The 23749-nt window shown below is 33.9% G+C and overlaps 1 protein-coding gene across 1 annotated transcript in view; it reads left to right on the plus strand.

The window, feature by feature from the left end:
• LOC130234480 (polypeptide N-acetylgalactosaminyltransferase 5) overlaps window positions 1–23128 on the plus strand; it is a 32030-nt gene extending 8902 nt beyond the window's left edge. The window contains exons 2-10 of the mRNA XM_056464694.1: window positions 7446–7612; window positions 9347–9466; window positions 9577–9712; window positions 9931–10050; window positions 13668–13785; window positions 16775–17104; window positions 17188–17268; window positions 17363–17506; window positions 22679–23128. Of these exons, the coding sequence (XP_056320669.1) occupies window positions 7446–7612; window positions 9347–9466; window positions 9577–9712; window positions 9931–10050; window positions 13668–13785; window positions 16775–17104; window positions 17188–17268; window positions 17363–17506; window positions 22679–22816 (1354 nt within the window). The 3' untranslated portion in view covers window positions 22817–23128. The remainder of the gene's footprint in view (window positions 1–7445; window positions 7613–9346; window positions 9467–9576; window positions 9713–9930; window positions 10051–13667; window positions 13786–16774; window positions 17105–17187; window positions 17269–17362; window positions 17507–22678) is intronic.
• The last annotated feature ends 621 nt before the right edge of the window (window positions 23129–23749 follow it).

A 23749-nucleotide genomic window follows, 5' to 3' on the forward strand; every position in this document is an offset into this window, starting at 1 on the left:
TTCCAATCATCGCCACTGACATTAATAGTAGTTTCCCTACTAAATCCAGCAACTGTTTGGTCACTCACATTCTTTAATACATCTTATTTTGTGTTCAACACAAAAAAAAATAAAAATTAAAAAATGAGACATCATCAGAATGAGCAAATATTGACAGAAGAGGCAGCATGCTTAGTCATGTTATATGCGATAACCAACTGTACAATATATCTTATGTAGTGTTGACCGTTTTGGTGTGATCAGTTGTAATCTAGTCCTGTAATGAGGCACAGGCGTGGTAGTTTGTGACTCTATACTATGTTCCTGCTTAACTGGGGAGACAGGAATGCATTTCAAGGACCCTCTGCATTACTACTGTAGGACCCTGTTGTTCTTGATGGTTGGCTTAAGGGCTAGGTGTGGGTTAGGGCCATAAAATATGTGAAGTTGAGCCCATGTCAAGTATGGATTTACCCATAGAATTTGATCCTCCACTATAAACCGACACATCTTGAGTGAGGAGTAAAAGCACACACACTAACACACACAGTGAGAGTACATCCAGAGCAGTGGGCACCTATTGCTCCCAGTGCCCGGGGAGTGATTAGAGGTTAGGTGACTCACTCAGGGGCAGACAGTGCAGTTCATTCACTCCCCAACCTCAATTCCTACTGGTACCGGGGAAAGTCCAACTCACTAAGCATCAGGCCAGAGCTGCCACCAGAGTCTTAGGAATGCGGTTAGGGTTATGCCTAGTTGACAGTGCATGATTTTATATATTGGTATGCCGTTCAGACTACATGACTTGATTTTGTGTCTTTAAATCACTGTGGTACTTAACTGGTTTGAAGGTATACCGCGATTTGGAATAGTCAAGGTTTTAAAACTACCAACATTTTCTGCTATATCGTTCCTAGGGTATGTGTAAGATTTTTTTATTTATGTTTTTTTTAAGGACAACAGTATCTCCAGAAAATATATGCAAAAATACAGTTTTAAATCGAAAATTAGGAGTTTTAAAAGAAATTAGGAGTTTTTGAAATTAATGAAGACAGCAGAAGTAAATGATTCATTTGAATTATTTAGCCTGACATGTTTACTGCTCTAAAATATTTAAAGTTTTTCTCAAAATAAAATATATTGTGTTTTTGTTTTTTACTCAGACAGGTTAAAAGAATATATTTTAGAGCAATAATCACAATTTCGTCAAACTGTGATATTTTTTATCCAAGGTTATCATACCATCAGAGTCTGGTTTAGAAAAGTCAAGGTTTTAAAACTCCAACATTTTCTGCAATACCATTCCTAAGGTATGTGCACGATTTTTTTATTGACTTTTTTTATTTGTTTTTTTAGGACAACAGTATCTTCAGCTGGAAATATGTCTGAAGATGCCATTTAAATAAATAAAAAAATCTGTTTTTAAAACAAATGAAGACAGCAGAAGTCAATAATTAATTCAGCCTGACATGTTTACTCTTAAAATATTCTAAATGTTTCTCAAAATTAAATATATTGTGTTAAAAAGGGGAAAAATGTTTTGTTTTTAACCCAGATATTTAAGAATAATATATTTTAGAGCAGTAATCACAATACTGTGATATTTTTATCCAATGTAATCATACCGTCAGAATCTTGCCTCTGATGTAGGAATTAAAGTCTAATAATTTTTTATTTTTTTTATTTTTTACTTTTTAGTAAGTTTTTAGGGAAATGTTGTAATATTGCAACATTGGGCCTAGTCATGAGCAGAATTTCTGTATTTGTACTCATTTTGTCTGAACAGATATACAGAGCATTTTTAGCATTTATTTGCAGGGCTATTCACTTACTTAGCCCCATAGCAGTATATATCATAAGTAGTGATGGGCCGTTATCGGCATTAACGTGCTGCGTTAATGCGAGACTCTTATCTGGCGATAAAAAAAAATATCACCGTTAATCTAATCTATTCTAAGTTGGGTTGGGAGCTGGGTCAAGTCTACGCAAGCTATAATGACTTTTACCTTGATATTTTTGCGTGGATGTATACCTGATCGGTGAGCTGTCTGACAAAAAAAGTGCCCTTCTGAATCAAATCAGCAGCATGCTGGATCTTTCACTTACTTCGAAGACACTACTGACTACGCTTACATGGACATCTGTAATCTAGTTATTTGCCCTAATAGACAATAATATAATTAATGTGTTTACGTGAAGTGCTTTCATGTAAGAGTTTCCTGTAATTTTGGGTGACTTTAACTGTAGTTCGTCAGTTTCACATTCACTCATGTACATTTCATTTATGCCCCCATGACAGACTGGGGTATTAGACACAAATAAGGTGTAAGGACTGGTGAGAGTGTTATGGAATTTAATAACGCACGCCAAATGGAAAGAAAAAAAACTTCTGCATTTCGCGATGTGTGTGTGTGTGTGTGTCCTTTACTGACAACCGTGTGTGTGGATCTTGTCAGAAAATATGGCGAAAAGTCCTACATGACGGTAAAAGTTTGATTGCGGTGTTTACTTCAATAATTCCACTAATATATGCATAGTCCACATCTTAATTCCATTTCTGTTTAGTTCAGTTATGACTTTAGTCTGATTAAGGTAATTAATAAAAAAAAAAAAAAAAAAAAAAAAAAAAATCGCTGTTTGGAGCTTATGTATGCCTACAGTTCAAAATTCATGTTTAACTGAATAAACAGTTAGTAAACACAAGTACATCTTATTGAACATCATTTATTTTCATCAACATTTATTATAGTAGAACAGTTTCTCAAGCAGTTTATAATGCATTTTGCATTTTGATGTCATTATTTGAGTGGCCCACATATTCTGAATGCCTTCGGTAAAAGTCAAATGAGCCATTTTAATCTAGATGAATGTAGATTAATTCCAAGATTACAGTGAGATTAATCTAGATTAAAAAAAATTATCTTTGCCCACCTATAATCATAAGTATTAGTCACACAACACTCAAATGTTTTATGAATAAGCATTTATTAATAAAAATATTCAGAAAATGGATTTGGTCACAATCAGTGTGGATTGAGTGTGTTTTTCCCTAAGACAGTTCTTTTCATCTGAAAAGCACAAGTGAAGTAGTTGTCTGCGTAAATCTTGTAGTTTTGGCCCTCTGGAAGTGTGGAGGAGTGCTTCATCACAACATCACCTGACAGCCCAAGTTCAGAATTGGCTTGTGGTGTTCCATCTACACTCCCTTGGTACACATCAAAATCACAGAGCATGCCAGAGCTTCCAGTTCTCACCCACAGTTTGAAGCTCCATGGGTGTGGCTTGCCACAGTCTGAGTTTCCAAAGTTTGTCCTTCTTTTTCATTTCTGACACAGTCAAGTTGTTTATAAAGTGTAATGAAATCAACAGAGATTGGAATCTGTTGTGGCACATCACATTAGAAATGGGTGTACATACGAACTCCATACTTTTGCATTAGGCCCATCTATGGACACATGCTAAGCATCTTCTCCATTTCCTTATTGTTAATGTTTATTGGTGGGAAGCGTGCATAATCGCCATATCGCACTGCTACGAGTGTGATATTGCATTTACACAAGAGTTTGATGGCATAATCGTGTATATAAAAAAGAAAATCAAACACAGAGCGTCTAAAAACCCTTTTGTATGAGGACCTACTATCTTCAGCTATTCATTCACATCTGTAGCTGGCTTCAGAAAAGCAGAAACCGTCAATGTCACTTTAGAGATTTTAGATGTATTTCAATGATTCTCTAGCATAATGTCTAAAGTGATGACAAACAGGTGATTTTGTTCACATTTTAGGATTATCAGGCTGAACGGCATGAAATGCCATCAGTCTATAGAGATTTTCCAGTATTTCTCTGTTGCAATCCGGAGATCACAATAATTAACCCCAAAAAAGCTAAATCAGTGCAAACACTACCAGATTACTGTTGTGTTTTTGTTAATGAAAAACGCTAAACACATGTGGGCATTTCTTCTTTCTTTCATTTTGCTGAACTAGTCTACAGTAACGAAACAGGGGACGCATTAGAAACAAACAGATGGTCAAACAAAAAGTAACTCAGAGTTTATACAGAGAGTGGCCAACAATATATACATCCATTCCTAATATGCGGGTCCCATCTCACACTCAACACACTACAATTACCATGGTATAAATCCAGCACTGCAACATAAGAAGAGAGAGATCGACTTAGTAAAATCACCAGTTTTATCATGATTTGATCAGCTGTAGTTTAAAATTACACTGGGTTTTTCTCCTCTAAGGGCTTTTTATGCAGTCACTGTCACCCTCTTGTGAATGACATTGTATCTCCGAAATTATAAATATTTAAAATAGACACTATCCTTATAAGTAAACTGCTTAGTTGCAATCGAAACAACTACATTCTGGCTAAAAAAAGCCTCTAAAGTACATTATGGTGTCCAACAGCTGCAATATTTGTCAAACTGTAGCGTGTTTATTAATCTGTCACTATATGTGGGCGGAGTAATGCTGAAGTGTGAGGAGGCTGTAGGAATTCTGATATTGCAGAATGTCGCACTACTATCAGCCAATCAGATTCGAGAACAAGACAGAACTGTTGTGTGTATATATATATATATATATATATATATATATATATATATATATATATATATATATATATATATATATATATATATATATATATATATATATGAGCAATTCCATGCAAATGTCAACCTTGCCATAAAAAAAATAGGTTTTCACCAAAATACGGAAACCGATTCTAAGTTTTTTGTGTAAGCAAGTATTTTACAGTACTTTAGAGATACGCAAAAATATATCTGTCAATGTTTTGAGACTATTATATTTTAATAACCAAAGTCACACAGGTAGCAATTTCACCGCGGTCACATCCATAACGGAAAGCTGTCACATCCTTAAAGACACATTTTCCTCATAAATGGAAAAATGTAAAGTAAAATAAAATCAATCATTTTTATTCTGTAGAGAGCCAACTCTTATCCTTTTGATTATCATTATTTCCTTTGGGGTGGTCAGTTTAATTCACAAAATTTCTACAAAGTATGTTGTATACGGCAAACTCGCATACTTTTTTTGTCACATCCATAACGCAGGTTTATTTTCCTCATTTAAAGTACAAAACATGTTTACAGATTGAAATTTTTCAGGTCCCTTTAACTCTGTGGTCAGTTATTCTGGAAAATATAAACAAATGTTTCAATATAATGTTAACGTATACTTTCTCTGTGAATTTATGTTTTGAGTTTTTACTGCAAATGTCACATCCATAATGCTGGAATTGCTCATATATATATATAAAACTTAATAATTTAATAATTTAACTTGTTTAAACGATAAAACACACCTCTTCTGGTGCACGGAGTGCTCAAATTCACTTACTCGTTTCATTCACTTCTTCAAGTGGACTGTATTAGTAAACTAATGTAGGGAATCGTAAATGAGGACATTGGGGTGATTTCAGATAAATCAAGTGTTACATTGCAATTTCTTTTTATTTAACATGACTTTTAAGAAAATTGCAGTTTAAAGTGAATGCTCAACCCATCAGAGTGGGTGTCTGAAATCAGCTTAAATCTACCCGCATTTGCTGGGTTGGCAGGTGTTAATGTCAAGCCCTAAACACAATGGGCTCTATTTTAACCATCTAGGCGCAAAGGTGCAAAGAGAGTGTCCGAATCCACTTTTGCTATTTTAAAGATGGAAAAATACGGTTTGTGCCGCGGCACATGGTCTAACAGGGTTGTGCTTATTCTCTAAATGAGTTATGGGTGTGTTTTAAGCATAACGTGCATTAAACCAATCAGAGTCTCATCTCCCATTCCCTTTAATGGCCATGGCCACAAACAATCTGCACCAAGGATATAGAACGAGCCCCGGTCATTCGACCTCTTTACTTTCTCTTTACTTTACTTTTACTCTTTATTTTACTCCTTTATATTCGTGGATAAGGAAACGGTGTTGTTAAGCGCAAAGGTTTGTTTCAGAACTATTTCTAAATTCAATTCTAATTTCCAGCAAACGAATAAAAGAATGATAATAATGAAGTGTGGAGTTATATCCAAACACATGTCCTATGCCCCATATGGTCCAAAACCCGACAGGTGGACAAATCTAAACTAGTTTTTATTAAAACAAATAAAAATATGACAATTTGCTTTTGTATTATATTATTATTATTATTAGGAGTAGTAGTAGTATTTATTAAATGCATGAGTAAACTGAAAAAAGCCCCTAAGATGAAGAAGGCATGGAGTCTGTGTTTTTTATGTAGGAAATATTTCATTCGTTCGATTTCTTGTATACATGGAGCTACTGTAATGCGAAAACTGTCAGTATCTGGCATTCAGCTTTTGATGTTGTGTTATCCTTTTTAAAATCTTTGTACATTTTCTTTGTAAAAATCATTTTATTGGTTTGTTTATTTTTATTTATTCATCTTTTGAAGTTTACCAGGGGTTGGATGGGCGGGAGTAGGTTTGCAATTTGTTAGGTTTTTGTTTTCTTGTTTCCTGAAAAACTCAATAAACAGTTGTTAACAAAAAAAGAAAGAAAATAATTCATTCATTTATTTTCTTTTCGGCTTAGTCCCTTTATTAATCAGAGGTCGCCACAGCAGAATGAACCGTTAACTTATACAGCATATGTTTTACGCGGCGGATCCCCTTCCAGCTGTAACCCATCACTGGGAAACATCCATACACATTCATTCACATACATACACTACAGACAATTTAGTTTACCCAATTCACCTATAGTGCATGTCTTTGGACTGTGGGGGAAACCGGAGCACCCGGAGGAAACCTACACTGAACAAAAAGTATTCAAAGATGATTCCTTGGATTTACTCAATTTTTTTATGTTAAGTGGTTGTAAACAAATTACTTGGGCTGAATTTAAACAAACAAATTAAGTTGAACATTGCTCAATTTTATTTGTTTGTTTAAATTCAACACAAATAAATTGTTTGCAACAGTTTTGCATGCAACAGTTTTTTCACTGTATACGCGAACACGGAGAGAACATGCAAACTCCACACAGAAATTCTGACCCAGCCGAGGCTAGAACCAGCGACCTTCTTGCTGTGAGGCGATCATGCTACCCACTGCACCACCGTGATGCCCCTGTAGAAACTATTTATTATATATATTAAATAAGATTTTTTTATAATATTTTAATCTTTTTTATTTGTAAAGATAAATGTATAAAAAATGTATAAAACATACATTTTGAAAAAAATACACCTGTATGTCCTGTGGAGTTATGCCAGTTAAAATTGTAAACGGTGTTAAATTAATTATATTTTTTATCCTAAAGATGTTTGGTGAGCCCACATTTGTGTTAAAAAGAATACATGTGAAATAAATATGGTAAAATCTGTTACATTCACTGATAAATGTATAAAAATGGTTTGCTGGGCAACATATACACAGTGTATGTAATATCTACTACATCAACTTGTGTCATTTAGATGTTCAGAAAGCCTCGTTCATGATGACCTGCCCAGCACCAGTGTGATCTTCTGCTTTGTGGATGAGGTTTGGTCTACTCTGCTGCGCTCGGTACACAGTGTGCTCAATAGGTCTCCTCCACAGCTGCTGAAGGAGATCATTCTCGTGGATGACTGCAGCACCAAAGGTCTCATTTGTTCTTATTTTAAAGAAATCATTTGCATCAGCTCAGGGTTGGGCAGCATTTATGATACAAGTACTTCAAATCCGTATTTTAAATACAAAATGGTATTTTGTAATTTGTATTTGAAAGGGTTTATGAAAATGGCTTAACATTCTGTAGCAAAATACTTTATTGTGTTGTATTTTTGTACTTTTAAAATACTGTAAAGTACTTTGTAAGGAGTCTACATGATGACATCATAAAAATAAGGCCTTTAATAATGCTGTTTTCTCAGTTATTTGCCAAGACTTGAGATCGAACTAGAAAATTGATTAATAGGAGTTGATCAATTATTGGAGTATGGATGGAAATTATGCATCACATTTAGTTGAAGTCAGAATTATTAGCCCTCCTGAATTATTAGCCCCCCCTGTTGTTTTCCCCCCAATTTCTGTTTAACGGACAGACGATTTCTTCAACACATTTCTAATCATAATAGTTTTAATAACTCATTTCTAATAACTAATTTATTTTATCTTTGCCATGATGACAGTAAATAATATTTGACTAGATATTTTTCAAGACACTTCTATACAGCTTAAAGTGAATTTTAAAGGCCTAACTAGGTTAATTAGGTTAACTAGGCAGGTTAGGGTAATTAGGAAAATTATTGTATAACGATGGTTTGTTCTGTAGACTATTGAAAATATAAACAGCTTAAAGGGGCTAATAATTTTGTCCTTAACATGGTTTTTAAAAAATTTAAAACTGCTTTTATTCTAGCCAAAATAAAACAAATAAGACTTTCTCCAGAAGAAAAAATATTATCAGACATTCTGTGAAAATTTTCTTGCTCTGTTAAAGATCATTTAGGAAATATTTTAAAAAGAAAAAAAAAAAAAAAAAAAAAAAAAAAAAAAAAAAAAAAAAAAAAAATCAATGGTGGGCTAATAATTCTGACTATATAAATAAAGGAGCAGACAAATAGGAGTAAGTTTTGGAGCAGGTCAAAATCAGATTCTATACAAGATATGAAAACAGAAAAATTACAGGCATTTTTTAAATTAGTTTTTATAGATTTTTTTAGGAACATATAAGCAGTGGGAACAAAACAAAAAAATAATAATACATTTATACATATATATACATATATAGGCAAATACATCCATTCCACACATGTATATCCACATACATACAAGTATAAACATATTAATTAACCTCATCAAAATAAATAAATAAAATAAGTATAAAATAGAATAAAATAAAAGGTTGCCAGACATATTTTCATAATGATGTATAACCTCTAAAATTATGTAAATGTTCAATTATAAATAATTATACTGTCGTTGTGGAGAAAATCCAGCTATTTACTCCATTTCTTTTCAAAGATCTCTAATTGTAATCGAAGTGCATGTGTCATTTTTTCCATTACCTCAACTTCTGCTATAATTTTGAACTATTCATCTTTAGTTGGTGGGTCTTCTTTGTACCATTTCTGGATTTAGCTTTTTAACTTGTTGCCAAAAATATCTTAACTAGATATCCATCTTCCTTTTTAAGTTAATAGGAGTATCACCATTTCCCAAAAACTGTTCATTCTTGAGCACTGCCAGAATATATGCGCATGATGTGCCTCTTTTATTACAGGCATTTTCAACAACATATTAATACATTTTCAGGTGCTGTAAAGATTATAATTGTAAATACAGTATAAATGCCTTATGAATTGTAAATCTGATTAGTTCTTACCTTCTTTAGACTACCTGAAAGAACAGTTGGATGTTTATATGTCTCAGTTCCCTAAAGTACGAATCATTCATCTGAAAGAGCGACAAGGCCTCATCAGAGCCAGAATGGCAGGAGCCGCTGCCGCTACAGGTACTGTACACTTGATAGATTTATTTAATAATTTTATGATGAATATTATTTATTTAATAAACAATGCATGTTGTTTTAGTGTTTGGATATATTGTCTGCTTCATCTGCAGGTGAAGTGCTGACTTTCCTGGACTCTCACATTGAGAGTAACGTAGGATGGCTCGAGCCACTGTTAGAAAGAATTTACCTGGACCGCAAAAAAGTGGCCTGTCCTGTTATTGATGTTATCAATGATAAAGACATGAGGTAATCAAATATAAACTCAGTTGTGCAGTTAAAGTAATGTTAAGTTTTTTGTGTGCAAAGCACTTTAAAATAAATACCAATGCCAGATACCAGAGTATACTGTAAGTTCATGATGTCAGGAGACTCCAGAGCCCTGTCCAATAGTCCACCACTGTTAAACTGTGTACATGTATGTAATTATTCATCTGTTTGACTGTTTGTTTGCTTTGTCAACACAGTTACATGCTTGTGGATAACTTCCAAAGAGGCATTTTCAAGTGGCCGCTTGTTTTTGGCTGGAGTGCCCTATCTGAGGAATATATTCAAAAGAACCAGATTAAGGATTCAGATCCCATCAGGTAACATCAATGCAATGCTAGTTATATACTTACAGAAAGCTGACTAACAGAATTATTTAATGTATCCCTGAAGTTTCTCTTTTTTTTATACTTGCCTATATTTGTGAGGTGTGTTTTTGATCAGTTATATATTTACAATGTTTGTGTCTCTGAACTGAACTAATCTAAACTTAAACTCTGAAAACTAAACTACTGTTTCAATTCACTATAATCTTCTATGTGAAGCTGCTTTGACACAATCTGCATTGTAAAAGCGCTATACAAATAAAGATTAATTGAATTTAATAATCATTACATCTACTTTACAGACATATTTGATTGTTTTACAATAATGATAAGTTTGTAATTAAAATAAATTCATTCACCAAAATGATTCGCTGAGATTTGCTTTTAATTTCCTGTACTTTTACAGATGACAAACACAACTGTTTATCTTAAATGAGTTAGTTGTGATTCACTAAATCATTAGCCACATTTTCATCCCAATATAAAGCAAACATTTTCCGCATTCAAAAAAATAAATCAGAATCAGAAAGAGCTTTATTGCCAGGTATGTTCAAACATACGAGGAATTTGTTTTCGTGACAGAGCTTCTACAGTGCAACAGGATAACAGAGACAGGACAAAAAACAGATAATAAATATATTTTAAAAAATACAAGTAGTGAATGCAAATATACATATTGACAAGTGTATGTAGAGCCATATTACTATATACGTTATATGTGCAAAAGACATACAAGTTAAAAGTTAAAAGTTATATTGAGAAAAAGACTCAAATGTGAATTAGATGTTTTCATCAAATTGATTGAACCAACTGAATGATATTGGTAACCTGTCGACTGTAAATAAAACAAGGCAATCATAATGGAGAATGGACTGCTAATCATAATAATTGGGCACATTATAAATGTCCTAGTCTTTTTTAAAGATAAAGAAAACGTCCTTATATTTTAAGGTATATATCATACATGAAATGCTCTGAAACTCTTGTAAAGTGTTCTTCTTACCCTTACAGTTTTAAAGTGTTTGTATTGATGAGAATCAACCACAAGGTGGTGCTGTAAGGAAAGGAACATTTTTGGAACTCTGGAACTAAAGTTCTTGTAGCAACTCATAACGTAATAACGACATGTAATGTAAAAGCTGAACATAAAAATACAACATTATAATCATAATAAACAGTTCATAATGTAATAATTTTCATAAAAGGTATTGAAATCTTAAGGTAATTTATTGAAATCATAATGTAATAATATATTTTAATCTAATAACACTTTTCACATGTAAATGTATACAGTTGAAGTCAGAATTATTAGCCCCTCTTTTCATTTTTTTTCTTTTTTAAATATTTTCCATATTATGTTTAACAGAGCAAGGACATTTTTACAGTATGTTTGATAATATTTTTTCTTCTGGAGAAAGTCTTATTTGTTTTATTTCGGCTAAAATAAAAGCAGTTTTAAAAAAATTTTCGGAACCCTTTTAAGGTCAAAATTATTAGCCCCTTTAACTTATTTTTTTCCCCGAATGTCTAGAGAACAAACCATCGTTATAAAATAACTTGCCTAATTACTCTAATCTGCCTAGTTAACCTAATTAACCTAGTTAAGCATTTAAATGTCACTTTAAGCTGTATAGAAGTGTCTTGAAAAATATCTAGTCAAATATTATTTACTGTCATCATGGCAAAGATAAAATAATTAAGTTATTAAAACAATCATGTTTAGAAATGTGTTGAAGAAATATTCGTTAAGCAGAAATTGGTGAAAAAATAAACCGGGGGCTAATAATTCTGGGGGGGTTAATAATTCTGACTTCAACTGTACATAATGGGCTATTGTTTAAGAAATTTTTTAAAAAATAAAATACTGTGCTGACTTTATCTAATCACAGATCATGTAATATTAGCAGATAATTTAAAATAGTGTTATATTTCATTTTCAATATATTAAATGGTACATCAGGACCAAGCTTTTGCATTGATGGTGTTTGAGCCATGCATTTAAATAAATACGTGGTTTTGTGTTCTCTTTTGCCAGGTTACAAATTTTTCATGTACTTAATTATTATAGTTTATTTGATAAAGTCCTCAATAGTCTCATCATTAAATAAGCCTTAAACATGGGCCTATAACTTAGGCACTCAACCTGTTTACAGCCCACCTCCTTCTCTGGTTAATTTTGCAGGCCCCCCATGCCTGCTTTTTCTTCTTATACTGTACTTTCGCAGCATAAAGAAAAGTATTTTTTTTTTTATTCACCAAAACTATTACTTAATCATTCTTCTACTGCGTGTTATAAAAAACTCAATTCAAACAAACTTTAACTTAAAATAAAACCCCCTGCTCAATTAAAAACTGCTTAATAATGATATGCGTATATGCAGATTCAAAGCTACTGAATTCTTTACTTCAGGCATGCTTTACAACTTCAGTTCTTAAATAAGTGAAACTGCCATCTAAAATAAGTGAAACTGCCATACCAAACAGGACAGCAGGGAGATGCCACAGGTCCACCAAACCTGTTGCTTGAACTAGAATGACTGAATATAGAGTTGAAGTCAGAATTATTAGCCCCGCTTTGAATTTTTTCTCTTCTTTAAATATTTCCCAAATGATGTTTAACAGAGCAAGGAAATTTTCACAGTATGTCTGATAATATTTTTTCTTCTGGAGAAAGTCTTATTTGTTTTATTTCGGCTAGAATAAAAGCAGTTTTACATTTTTTAAAAACCATTTTAAGGTCAAAATTATAAGCCCCTTTAAGCTGATTTTTTTCGATTGTCTACAGAACAAACTATCGTTATACAATAACTTGCCTAATTACCCTAACCTGCTTAGTTAACCTAATTAACCTAGTTAAGCCTTTAAATGTCACTTTAAGCTGTATAGAAGTGTCTTGAAAAATATCAAGTCAAATATTATTTACTGTCATCATGGCAAAGATAAAATAAATTTATTATAAATTATATATAAATAAAGTTATTAGAAATTAGTTATTAAAAATATTATGCTTAGAAATGTGCTAAAAAATCTGCTCTCCGTTAAACAGAAATTGGGGGAGAAATAAACAGGGGGGCTAATAATTCAGGGGGGCTAATAATTCTGACTTTCACCGTATATCTTTACTTTCCATTACAAAACAAACATAGAATCGTAAAATACAATAAATACATTCTAAATCTATTGAAATACATCAATCTAAAGGACAACGTTGCAGGGCATTGATTTAGAAACTATGCAAAACTTTAGTGACCCCTTGTGGTGGTCATGACCAAAGGCTTGCAAACAGCAAACCACTGTTTTTTAAAAGCATTTCATTGAAGAAAATGACAAAATGCAGACCTGTTTTGACTGTGTCATAGATCATTCTTGATCCAGGTCCCTCCCAGAAAAATTGTTAAGAGCTGAAATATTTCTAATTGACATGAATATGTTGCTGTTCAGTTCTACAGGCAATATTGGTTTACAGTACTATATGAACAAAACTATATTCAAAGTCATTGATTCACTAATGAATAAAAATGTATTCATTTTACATATTTTTTGTATTATTTTATTGTGTTCTTTTAAAATAAGTGGCATTTGTTATATGTGGTGTCATTTTATTTGCATAGGTGTCCTGTTATGGCGGGGGGTCTGTTCTCTATTGATAAGAGCTATTTCTACGAGTTGGGGGCATATGACCCAGGCCTGGATGTCTGGGGTGGAGAAAACATGGAAATCTCTTTCAAGGTAAATTACTATGTAGTTAATAGAGTCGAATGATTTTTTTTAATCAGACATTTTAAGGAATCATATTTTTAAGATTTATTGCACTTTTTTTGTGATCAAATTTTTATAGAACAGTTGAAAATAATCTTGCATACATAGTTATAGACAAGGATACCAACCAACTGCATTTTCTATTATTACCCCACCCCACCCCACCCACCCCCCACGAAAGTAATAAATAATAAACAAAAAAGGAAAGAAATCAGAGCAAAAAAACACAGAGAAAAATAATAATACTAATAAAAAATAATAATAATAATAATAAATAAATAAATAACTGTATGTAAATAAATACATTAACCTCTGAATTTAACTTCATACAAGAACACTATTAACAAAGGTAGATACATTGGACTTTTACACAATAGCATATCTTTTATCTTAGTTATTGCACACATCTCTGAAGTAATAGTTTTTGTAGAGACGCCATGCATCCTTGCCACAGACAGTTCCATATTTCCATATTTGTTCCATATGTTCAAGAACATATACATCGTGTTTTTGGTCCAGGGAGGGTGGAGGCTGCCAACGTAAACCTAACGTTTTATTTAGCTGCTGTTAGAGCAGAGAATTTTTTTTTTCTTAAATAAAGAAAAGTCAAAGGAGGAATCATCAATTAAAAGGGAGGGTTAAGGACAACATGGTATGTCTGATTGCAGTATGTCCTTCAGGGTCAGTGACACATTATCCAAGATTAATTGTACATTTGACTGTAAATAAAAGTGTAACTTTGTTCCTTTATGCGCAAAGTTTTGGCTGCATTCTCAAAAGCAGATCATTATTAAGGCCAGTACACACCACATCGACGCCAAACAACTAGCACGAAACCCAACTGTGTTTTTGCCTTGTGTCTGGTTCCATCTAGACCAATGGTCTCAAACTCAATTCCTGGAGAGCTGCAGTTTAGCTCAAACCACCTCCAACTCGCACCTGCTTAATAGTCTCTAGTAGTCTTGAACACCTTGAATATTCGGATCAGCATGTTTGATTATGGTTGGAGCAAAACTGCAGAACTGCGGCACTTCAGGAATCGAGTTTGAGACCTATGATCTAGACCAAAAAGCTGCCCCTGAACACACACCAAATGGACAAAAGCCAACTGAAACGAGAGAGCGCATTCTGCGTCTGTGTGAGAGGATGTGCCTTTCTGCACCTGCAGGGGGCAGTGGTCTGTTTTCTTGTTCAGGGGTGCGTTTCCCAAACAACGACGTAACTCGCAGCCGAACTATCATAGTACGATGCATCGTTTAGGAAAAGAATGATGTAGTAATGAGTGTTTCCCAAAACCTGTAGTTTCTCTGTCGCAGATTCATCGTTCGAACCACGTAAGTTATAACGTAAAATGCCCATAATGATGCTCTAAACAGGGTGGTAACAACTTCTTTAGAGAAGAACCTTATCATTTCTTTGTACAAAATATATTGTTTTACACACACATGCATTTAAAAAAAGCATTTGTTTTCCATATTAATTAAAATAATTGTAAATGGCATAAATATGGTAAATATAGAGCCTGTTTTCATTACAAATATTTTTGAGAACATTCCATATTCTATTCTAAAACATAAAATCACTTACAAAATCTAACACGTATTCTAATATCATATATAAATAAATAATGATGCTATTTATTAAGAAATGAAATGTAATATTTATTAGGAAATTAAAAAAAACATACTTTAATACTACTATGATGATTTTATTATTATTATTATTATTATTATTATTATTAAGTAGGATATTGTTTATTTTATATATTTTCTAAAAAGTCTACTTTTACAATTTGACACATGTAAACCACTTCATAAATGTTCTAACCAACAGGCCCATGTCATATCCAGTACAGATACTTAATAAATAACCTACTTTAAATTAAAAGCATTAACGTATGCTATGTTTTTTGTTTTCACAAGCTTTGTAAACGTAACATTAAATCCGCTTTTAAACAACAGGTCACCTATAGCTTTCGCCATGAGCCACGGCTGTGCCATATGGCATCAATGTTTTCAAAGTGCACTGCGCAGGGAGCGCAATAGTAAACATGAAAACCGCTAAAACTGAACTGTAAAAATACTTTGAAAGCAAATTACACCAAAGAGAGATGACTTTAATGAGTTTTTATTTTAAATAACTCCAAGTTTGAATGTTAGAATGTTCTAAACGAATAGAGCATGGGGGGATAAGTGGGAACAGCACACAGCCAGTAACTGTTTCTAACTACAGCTCCAGAGGTGTAGTTGCAAGCATAGAAGTTTGCGACGCAGTTCGCAAATGTTCGTTGGAATGACGGATTTGGGAGACACCAAATCAAAAAACTATGTTTGTAACGACAACTTGCGACCTTAGTTGGCTAACGATGGTTTTCGGAAACGCACCCCAAAACAGCTGAATTTAGTATTATTTTTAGGGTAAGTGTCACTCACCACGGAGGGATTCACTCTAGCAAATATGTCTGATAATCTAATAATCCATATCATTTGCAAATATTTGAGAAATGTAGCAAAATTACAGCTGGATATGTCACTTGACATCACACTTGCCTTCTGATTTGTTTCTGAATAACCATCGATTCAGAGCGCTCTTCTCAGCAGACGGCCTGGTGCTGTTTCAACATTTTGAATAGGGTCACTGCGATCTGATGTTAACCATGCGAGAGCCTAGCTTGGTGTGTCCCAGCCCTTAGGCTTTTCTTTAACTTGCAGTGTTTTAGGACAAACAAAATAGTGCCTCACCTATTTATTGAAAGGTTTTGGTTGCTTTTTTGCATTGTAACTGGAATTGTTAAGCACAGTCTTGAAGATTATTGGACTTTTAATAAAAAACAGAACTATAACATTAAATAAGATATGTTAAATTGAATACACGTTCTTTTATACACAGCAATATATTACATAATAATAGAAAGAAATTCTCAGTGGCGACAGTTAACGTGCTTTTGTTTGTTCTTCAGATCTGGATGTGTGGTGGTGAGATTGAAATAATCCCCTGCTCTCGCGTTGGCCACATCTTCCGCAGCGATAACCCTTACAAGTTTACGAAAGACCGTGTAAAGACAGTGGAGAGAAACTTAGCCAGAGTTGCAGAGGTGTGGCTGGATGAATATAAAGAGGTCTTTTACGGTCATGGCTATCAGCACCTACTGGATAAAAATGTGATCGATATAGGGAATCTGACAGAACAGATTCAATTGAGAGAAAAACTCAAGTGTAAAAGCTTTAAATGGTACTTGGAAAATGTCTATCCAGATCTGGACACCCCTCTGGTCAAAGCTGAAGGACTGGTAGGTAGAAAATTCAACCAGTCTCACTAAAAGAGGATATTTTATTCACTCAGAGCACTTATTGTATTTGTTTTCCCTTTCAGATTTTCAATGTTGGAACCAGAAAATGTTTGACATTTCAAAACGAAAGCTTCTCTTTAGCTAAATGTGATCTCACAAATAAGGTAGATCCAAATAAGACTTATCAGTTTTTATGTTTAGCTGTATGATCTTGCGGTGTATGAGCACCGTTCATTTCTGCTTTCTCATGCCTTGCAGAGTCAACATTTTACCTACACCTGGTTAAGGTTGCTTCGACAGAACACTTCCTGTTTGGCTCCTCAGGAAACCCAGCTAACCATGGAACCATGTGACAACACTAAGCCACATCTTCGCTGGATTCACAAGTCTGGTAAAGCTTTGGTAAGTATTATCGCATTAGTGAATTAACACTGACAAAACTATTTTAGTTCATTTCTCACTGTCTCAACCAATGAGAGGATTTGAGGTGAACCTGAGACTGCTGCAGCGCTCACTGGAGTACTAGCGATAAATGAAAAAAGGTATATATGGCATTGATTTGATAACCAAAGTAATTCATAACCACGCCGATGATGAATTGTATTATTATAATTTAATATTTTATTTAAAGCTTTTCACATAAAAAAAAAAAAAAAAAAACACACACCCTAAACCCACCCACCCCATGTCACCAAAAGAAAAATTAAATGTGTACAATGCAGGCCTGTAGCCAGCCTGGTTAAAGGGGTGGTTCTTTTTTCTTAAAAAGTGGTATTATTTGCAGTTATTAACCTCATTTTTCGATTTAATTATGAGGTTTGAATACTGCATTTTAGTGACATTTTAAGCACGATTTTTAGCTAGATTAGCTTATCGGATGGGAAAATGTACCAAAAATATTCATTCATTCATTTTCCTTCAGGTTAGTCCTCCAGTATCAAAAATATCTCCTAAAGATTTAGAATAAAGAAATATGAATAAAAACTTATTTTTTTAAATACAAATTTATTACATCATCTATTTTTAGGAAAAAAATAGGAAACTGTAGCCTATTGTCATTTATTAGGCAAATAACCGGCCTGCACACTCAACTTTCTTCAGTCAGATCTTGGCCATTCAAATAAAAAAAATTTAAACTTAATAATAATAATAATAATAAAAATATAGAGCTTCACAAACCCTTGTCAGTGTCAGTCCTTGTCAATCCTTGTCAGTGACGGGTGGGTCTTTAGAACTACCCGAACCTCCCTTGGCTACAGGCCAGCAATGCAATGATACAAACGCAAATGTACACACTTGTACAAACATACAACTCCATGAACCTTTCATACATGCAGATAATACCGAAGGCATGTATAATAAATACAGAAGGAAAATAAAAAATGAATAAAATAAAAATATTTAGACTATACCAATAAGTTCCAAATTATGACATTGCTATTTTATTCTCATTGCTGCACTTAAAGGGCCATTAAACTCTTACTTTCGGTTCATGTCTACCTCAGAATTTTTTTTTAAAAAAAGCCATCATAATGGGTGTGGAGCTCTGCGAGCAGAGGCAGGAGTGGGCGTGGCCAGCAGAGCAGGGGAGAAGGAGGGGAGCGAACAACTGTTGTCAGTTGGCTCACAAAATGAGACACAAACCCAGAGGAGACCCATGATTTTATAGTTTACAAAGTTAAAATGCAAAGAAATAAACAGTAATTTAACACCCAGCTACATTTGTTATCCATAATATCATATAAACACAACCACAATTTATATCATTATATAAGTTAATTATAAAAATAATTTATATAATCACTATAAATGAGGACTTCTTCCTTAATCCCCAGGTCTGAATTCAGACTCAGTGCAGCAGGTCTCTTCCCCTGCCTATTTCAACCATTAGCCCTACTGTTAATCTGGAGGATTTAGGCGAACACAGCAGCACGGCGATGTGTCTAAATGTGAACGAACTCCTGATAAAAGACAACGTCCGCCATTGTCCAATTCTCGTACTGCTCTCCCGACAAAAACGCTTGCAGCACACATACAGCTTTGCTGTATCGTCCCTGAAAGGATCACGGGGAAAAACATGCAACAAACCCCGTGGATCATGGATACAAACACATACTTCATGAACGGCTAAATACTGTGTGCAGTGGGTCCGTGGACGCGGTCTCACCCAGTCATTAACATAGGGTTTCACAGCTTGGCACTGGCAGGTCTGTCTTGCCTTCGAAAAGGATGCGCAGTCATGAATATTTGAGAAGCAGGCTCTTCTCGTAGGATAAGAAAACTCCGCTATGAATAATAAGAAAACGATACGTCATCACTTCACTTGCAGTTTTGCGCTACGTCACCGATTTTGATCCCGCCCCAAAAATCGTTTTAAACACGGAAGATGAAATTAGCTGACAAAAGCTCAAAATTATCCAGTTTTCCCCACAATGAAAGCTAATAGGTGCTATCATTGTCCTAACTGATCCTCAACACACACAAATCTGTTAAAATCTCAAAAAAGTACTCAAGGGTTTCTTGAACCTTTAATGAAATCTTTAAAATACTCAAAGAAGCATTTTCAAGTCATCAAGAATCTATTTGGTTTAAGTACAGAATAATCTCTTATGTAATATTTTATATGTGTAACATATCTCATATAACACAGATATCATCTCATATTTGAGTGATGTCTCAAATTTAGGTGTAAATTCTTTGTTCCGCATCAATAAGATTATGGGCTCTATTTTGACGATCCATGCGCAAAGTGCAAAGCACAGGGTGCAAACGCATTAAGGGCGTGTCAGAATCCACTTTTGCTATTTTAAGGATGGAAAAATCCACTTTGCGTCATGGCGCATGGTCTAACGGGGTTGAGCTTATCTCTCTTAATGAGTTATAGGTGTGTTTTAATAAACCAATCAGAGTCTCATCTCATCTCCATGGCGCATTTGCTATTTACCTGGCAGACTTTGTAAGTGGAAAAACCGAACCCTTCACCAGCAATAAAACAGTTAAACAGAGCATCTACAGTGCGAGAATAAGAGATGAGCCTCATCATTCTTTACTTTTGCTTTCAAATTTCTAAATTCAGTTCTAAATTCCAGAAAACGAATAAATGAACAATAATAACGAAGTGTGGTCAATAAACTGAGTTATATCCAAATACACGTGCTATGCCCCATATGGTCTAAAACCTGACAGGTGGACAAATCTAAGCTTGTTTTTAATAAAACAAATATAAATATGCATATAATAAATAATACTACTACTACTAATAATGACTTTTTATGACCCCCCCCCATTGAGAAACAGCCTCTGTCCTGGAGGGCAGTTTAGCAACTCTAATTAGACACACCTTAACCAGCTAATCAAGCTCTTACTAGGCATACCAAGGGCCTAAACTTTCTGAAAACTCTGGCCAGGGTGAATAGTTTTCAGAACTCTGGGTACAGTGTGGTCATGTGGACACTACAATTGGAGTTTTTTTTTTTTTTGAAATTACGGGAGTTTTCCAGGATAAATTATAAAATAGGAGGGTGGCGGGAGATGGGTCTGAAATACAGGAGACTCCCGGGAAAAACAGGAGTGTTGGCAGGTGTGCTCACACATACACTAAGCACTCTGACTACATTAATATTGTTGATAAGTCTCGTGCTGAACGCTGTAGACCAATCACAATAGACTGCCATCGGTCCAATCAGCGCAGATTAGCTTCACGCTAAAGAGGGATTTGGGAACAAATGAATCATTGAACGATTCATATGGGAGTCGCTAGGATAATTAGGTAAAAATAAATGCAGATTATAAGACAATGAAAGTGTTTTTTGACCTCGCACGAATATCAGCCTGTTGTTGGAGACCCTTAAACCCAAAATATGAGCCTTTTTAATGTATAATATTAACTTTAATTCCCCATTTGGTGTGAACACAGCATAAAGATCATCAGAAATTTCGGTCTGCCTTTGTAAGGGAACCGCACAATAGAATCAGAGCTATGATCCAAATGAGTTGAACTCGGTGTTTGTGCCCTTATTGCACCTGTGCAAAAGAAAAACATACACACACACTTCTGGGCTCTTGGGGAACAAAGATGCAATATATTTTGTTAATCATTTTTATTCTTTGTTATTTTATTTTCTTATACTTGTCTCTTTTACATACCATTGTGTATGAAATAAATGTGCTATATAAATAAACTTGCCCTGCCAATATTAAAGGATATATTTCAGAACATACAGAAACAATTCATATTATATGATATTCTGTTCATATATTTGCAAGATACAGATCTAATTGGGGAAAAACTAATTTGTTGTTTCATTTCTTTCATTTAAATTCTCCCTCCCTTTAGTTGTCATAAATACATTATATAGTGGTTTGCCAACCACTATGAAACAAAAAAGAATAAGAAGCGGGTGTTATGTGTTGATTTGATACGCACAGTGTGAGCAGTCAAGCTGCTACTAAACAATCTGACCGTATAGTGCAAGAACAAGAATTGTGAGCTTTACATCGCTTGCGATCTTCCAGTAAAGTATGAGCTGGTACCATGCTGAAATATTGCCTGGGAAAAAATATTGGCTTGAAAACGCAGTCATGCAGTGTATGGCCCTCCAGGACAGAGTTTGTGCATCCCTGCTATACAGTATCAAGATTTAGGTTTGTTGTGTTTACATAGTTTATTTATTTAATGCCACATCAGCAACTTATGGCTATTTCGTGGCCAAATAGATATACATTTAAATATTACATGATAAAAACAAATTCGTATTATACTAAAAAAAAGTTACTTAAACATATAAAATATAAATAGATAAAATTCACACAAAAATTTATTAAAAATTAAATATGATTTTTCAGTTCTATTTTTGATTAAAAAAAAAAAAAAAAAAAAAAAAAAAAAAAAAAAAAAAAGTAAAACTCTTCCTGGTGGTACCTTTTTAAAAGTTTCCATCTAAGTACTCTCCTTATAAAAATTTTGTCTAATGAAATTTAAACTTCTACATTCTAACAAAATATGTTCGATGGTAAGAGCAGTCTGGCAGTTATTCTTATTCTTCGTTATTTAATAATATGAATGTGTCAACCTAGAATGTCCAATTCGACATCTGGTATAGACCATATGATCATACCTGGTCTCAAAATTATAATTTGCTAAATGTCTTTCATTTATTTTTGGGTTAATTTCATGTCATTTGTTGTTGATGTAGTTGTGCCATTCTCTTTGCCATGTTTCGTTTATGTACAAATTGATGGTGGGAGGAATTAAACATAAGGTCACATTCAAGGAGATAGCCTTTTTTGAGTTTCATCTGCCAGTTCATTTCCACGTAGTCCCATATGACCTGGAATTCAACAGAAGATAATGTTGAACTTCTGATTTTCTAGTGTTGTCATTTTCTTTAAAATCATGGACATTATGGGGCGATCACACTTAAAAGCTTCAAGTGCTTGAAGACAGGATTTGGAATCTGTGCAGATTAAAAAGTTACAAAGCTGTGTCCTTTCCATTCGATCTGAAGCCATATTTATTGCATAAGCTTCTGCTGTTTACATTTAACTAAATCTATCTTATATGTGTATACGTAGACGGAGCACGTGATGGCAGAGGTTCATTCTCAACCCATTTGTCTGGAAGCTGGAATTAAGGCTGATGGTGTCTTCCTTAAAGGCTGTGATCGCTTCAGTGCTTTTCAGAAATGGCAGTTTACACATTACAATGAATGAGGGAATATTTTTAAATGTGCTTTGAGGAAATGTTTTTGGACCTCTTCATGTCTAGTTATTTTGTGCAATGCAAATGGAGTGTTGCTGTTTACTTCCGTCATTGTGAATTATAAATGTTTGGGGAGACCATCAGGAATTCCACTCGCTTTTTTCAAATGTTGGTTAATGATATTTAAGGGTTTATGTGAGATATGGGTTATGGGATATGGTTTACAATTACTGTACAAACATTTTGCACAACCAGGAACATTTGAAAGTACCCTCATGATGATTTTCAAAATAAAGTTCTAAAAGTTTCTACACACTGTCAAAGATTTCATTTTTCATGTCTTGTTGAGGTTGGTATGAAATTATTTAGTTTTGTACAGTGTGTCTAGGTGAAACAGCTTATTAAAGAATAAGAACTGTTCAAGTGACAGTTTTATATCTCTGAAGTAAAAAAATCTATTTATAAAACTGACTTAATTTTATTACCATTTGTGAAAATGAACAGTTTACTTTTTTTTTTTTAAACAATTAAAAATAAAATGTCTGTTTGGTTTAAATGCTATATGTAGTTAAAGTCAAAATTATTAGCCCTTCTCTGAATTTTTTTAATTCTTTTAATTTTTCCAAGTGATGTTGAGCAAAGTAATGCCACGATCACACTAGTGTTTGAGCTAGGGAAATTCCCTCGCACAATGCTGTAGAAAGGGGTGGGATTAAACAAGATGATTAGATGAAAAAGTGAGTGATTAGTCCATATTTTAAATATCTGTAAGTAAAGGTCATGTTTTGATTGTCGATTGGTCTCACACAATCACGTGAATCGATTTTGCAGGTCAGACTTCATCAAGCTTGAACATTGCAACAAAGGGAACTGCGAAGCTTGTCGCACAAGCTTGCGTTTCCAGACAGGCGCATTCGTGTGTGCATGAATTTAAGTGTATGGGG

This window comes from Danio aesculapii, chromosome 9 (genome assembly GCF_903798145.1).
Source record: "Danio aesculapii chromosome 9, fDanAes4.1, whole genome shotgun sequence".
NCBI classification, from domain to species: Eukaryota; Metazoa; Chordata; class Actinopteri; order Cypriniformes; family Danionidae; genus Danio; species Danio aesculapii.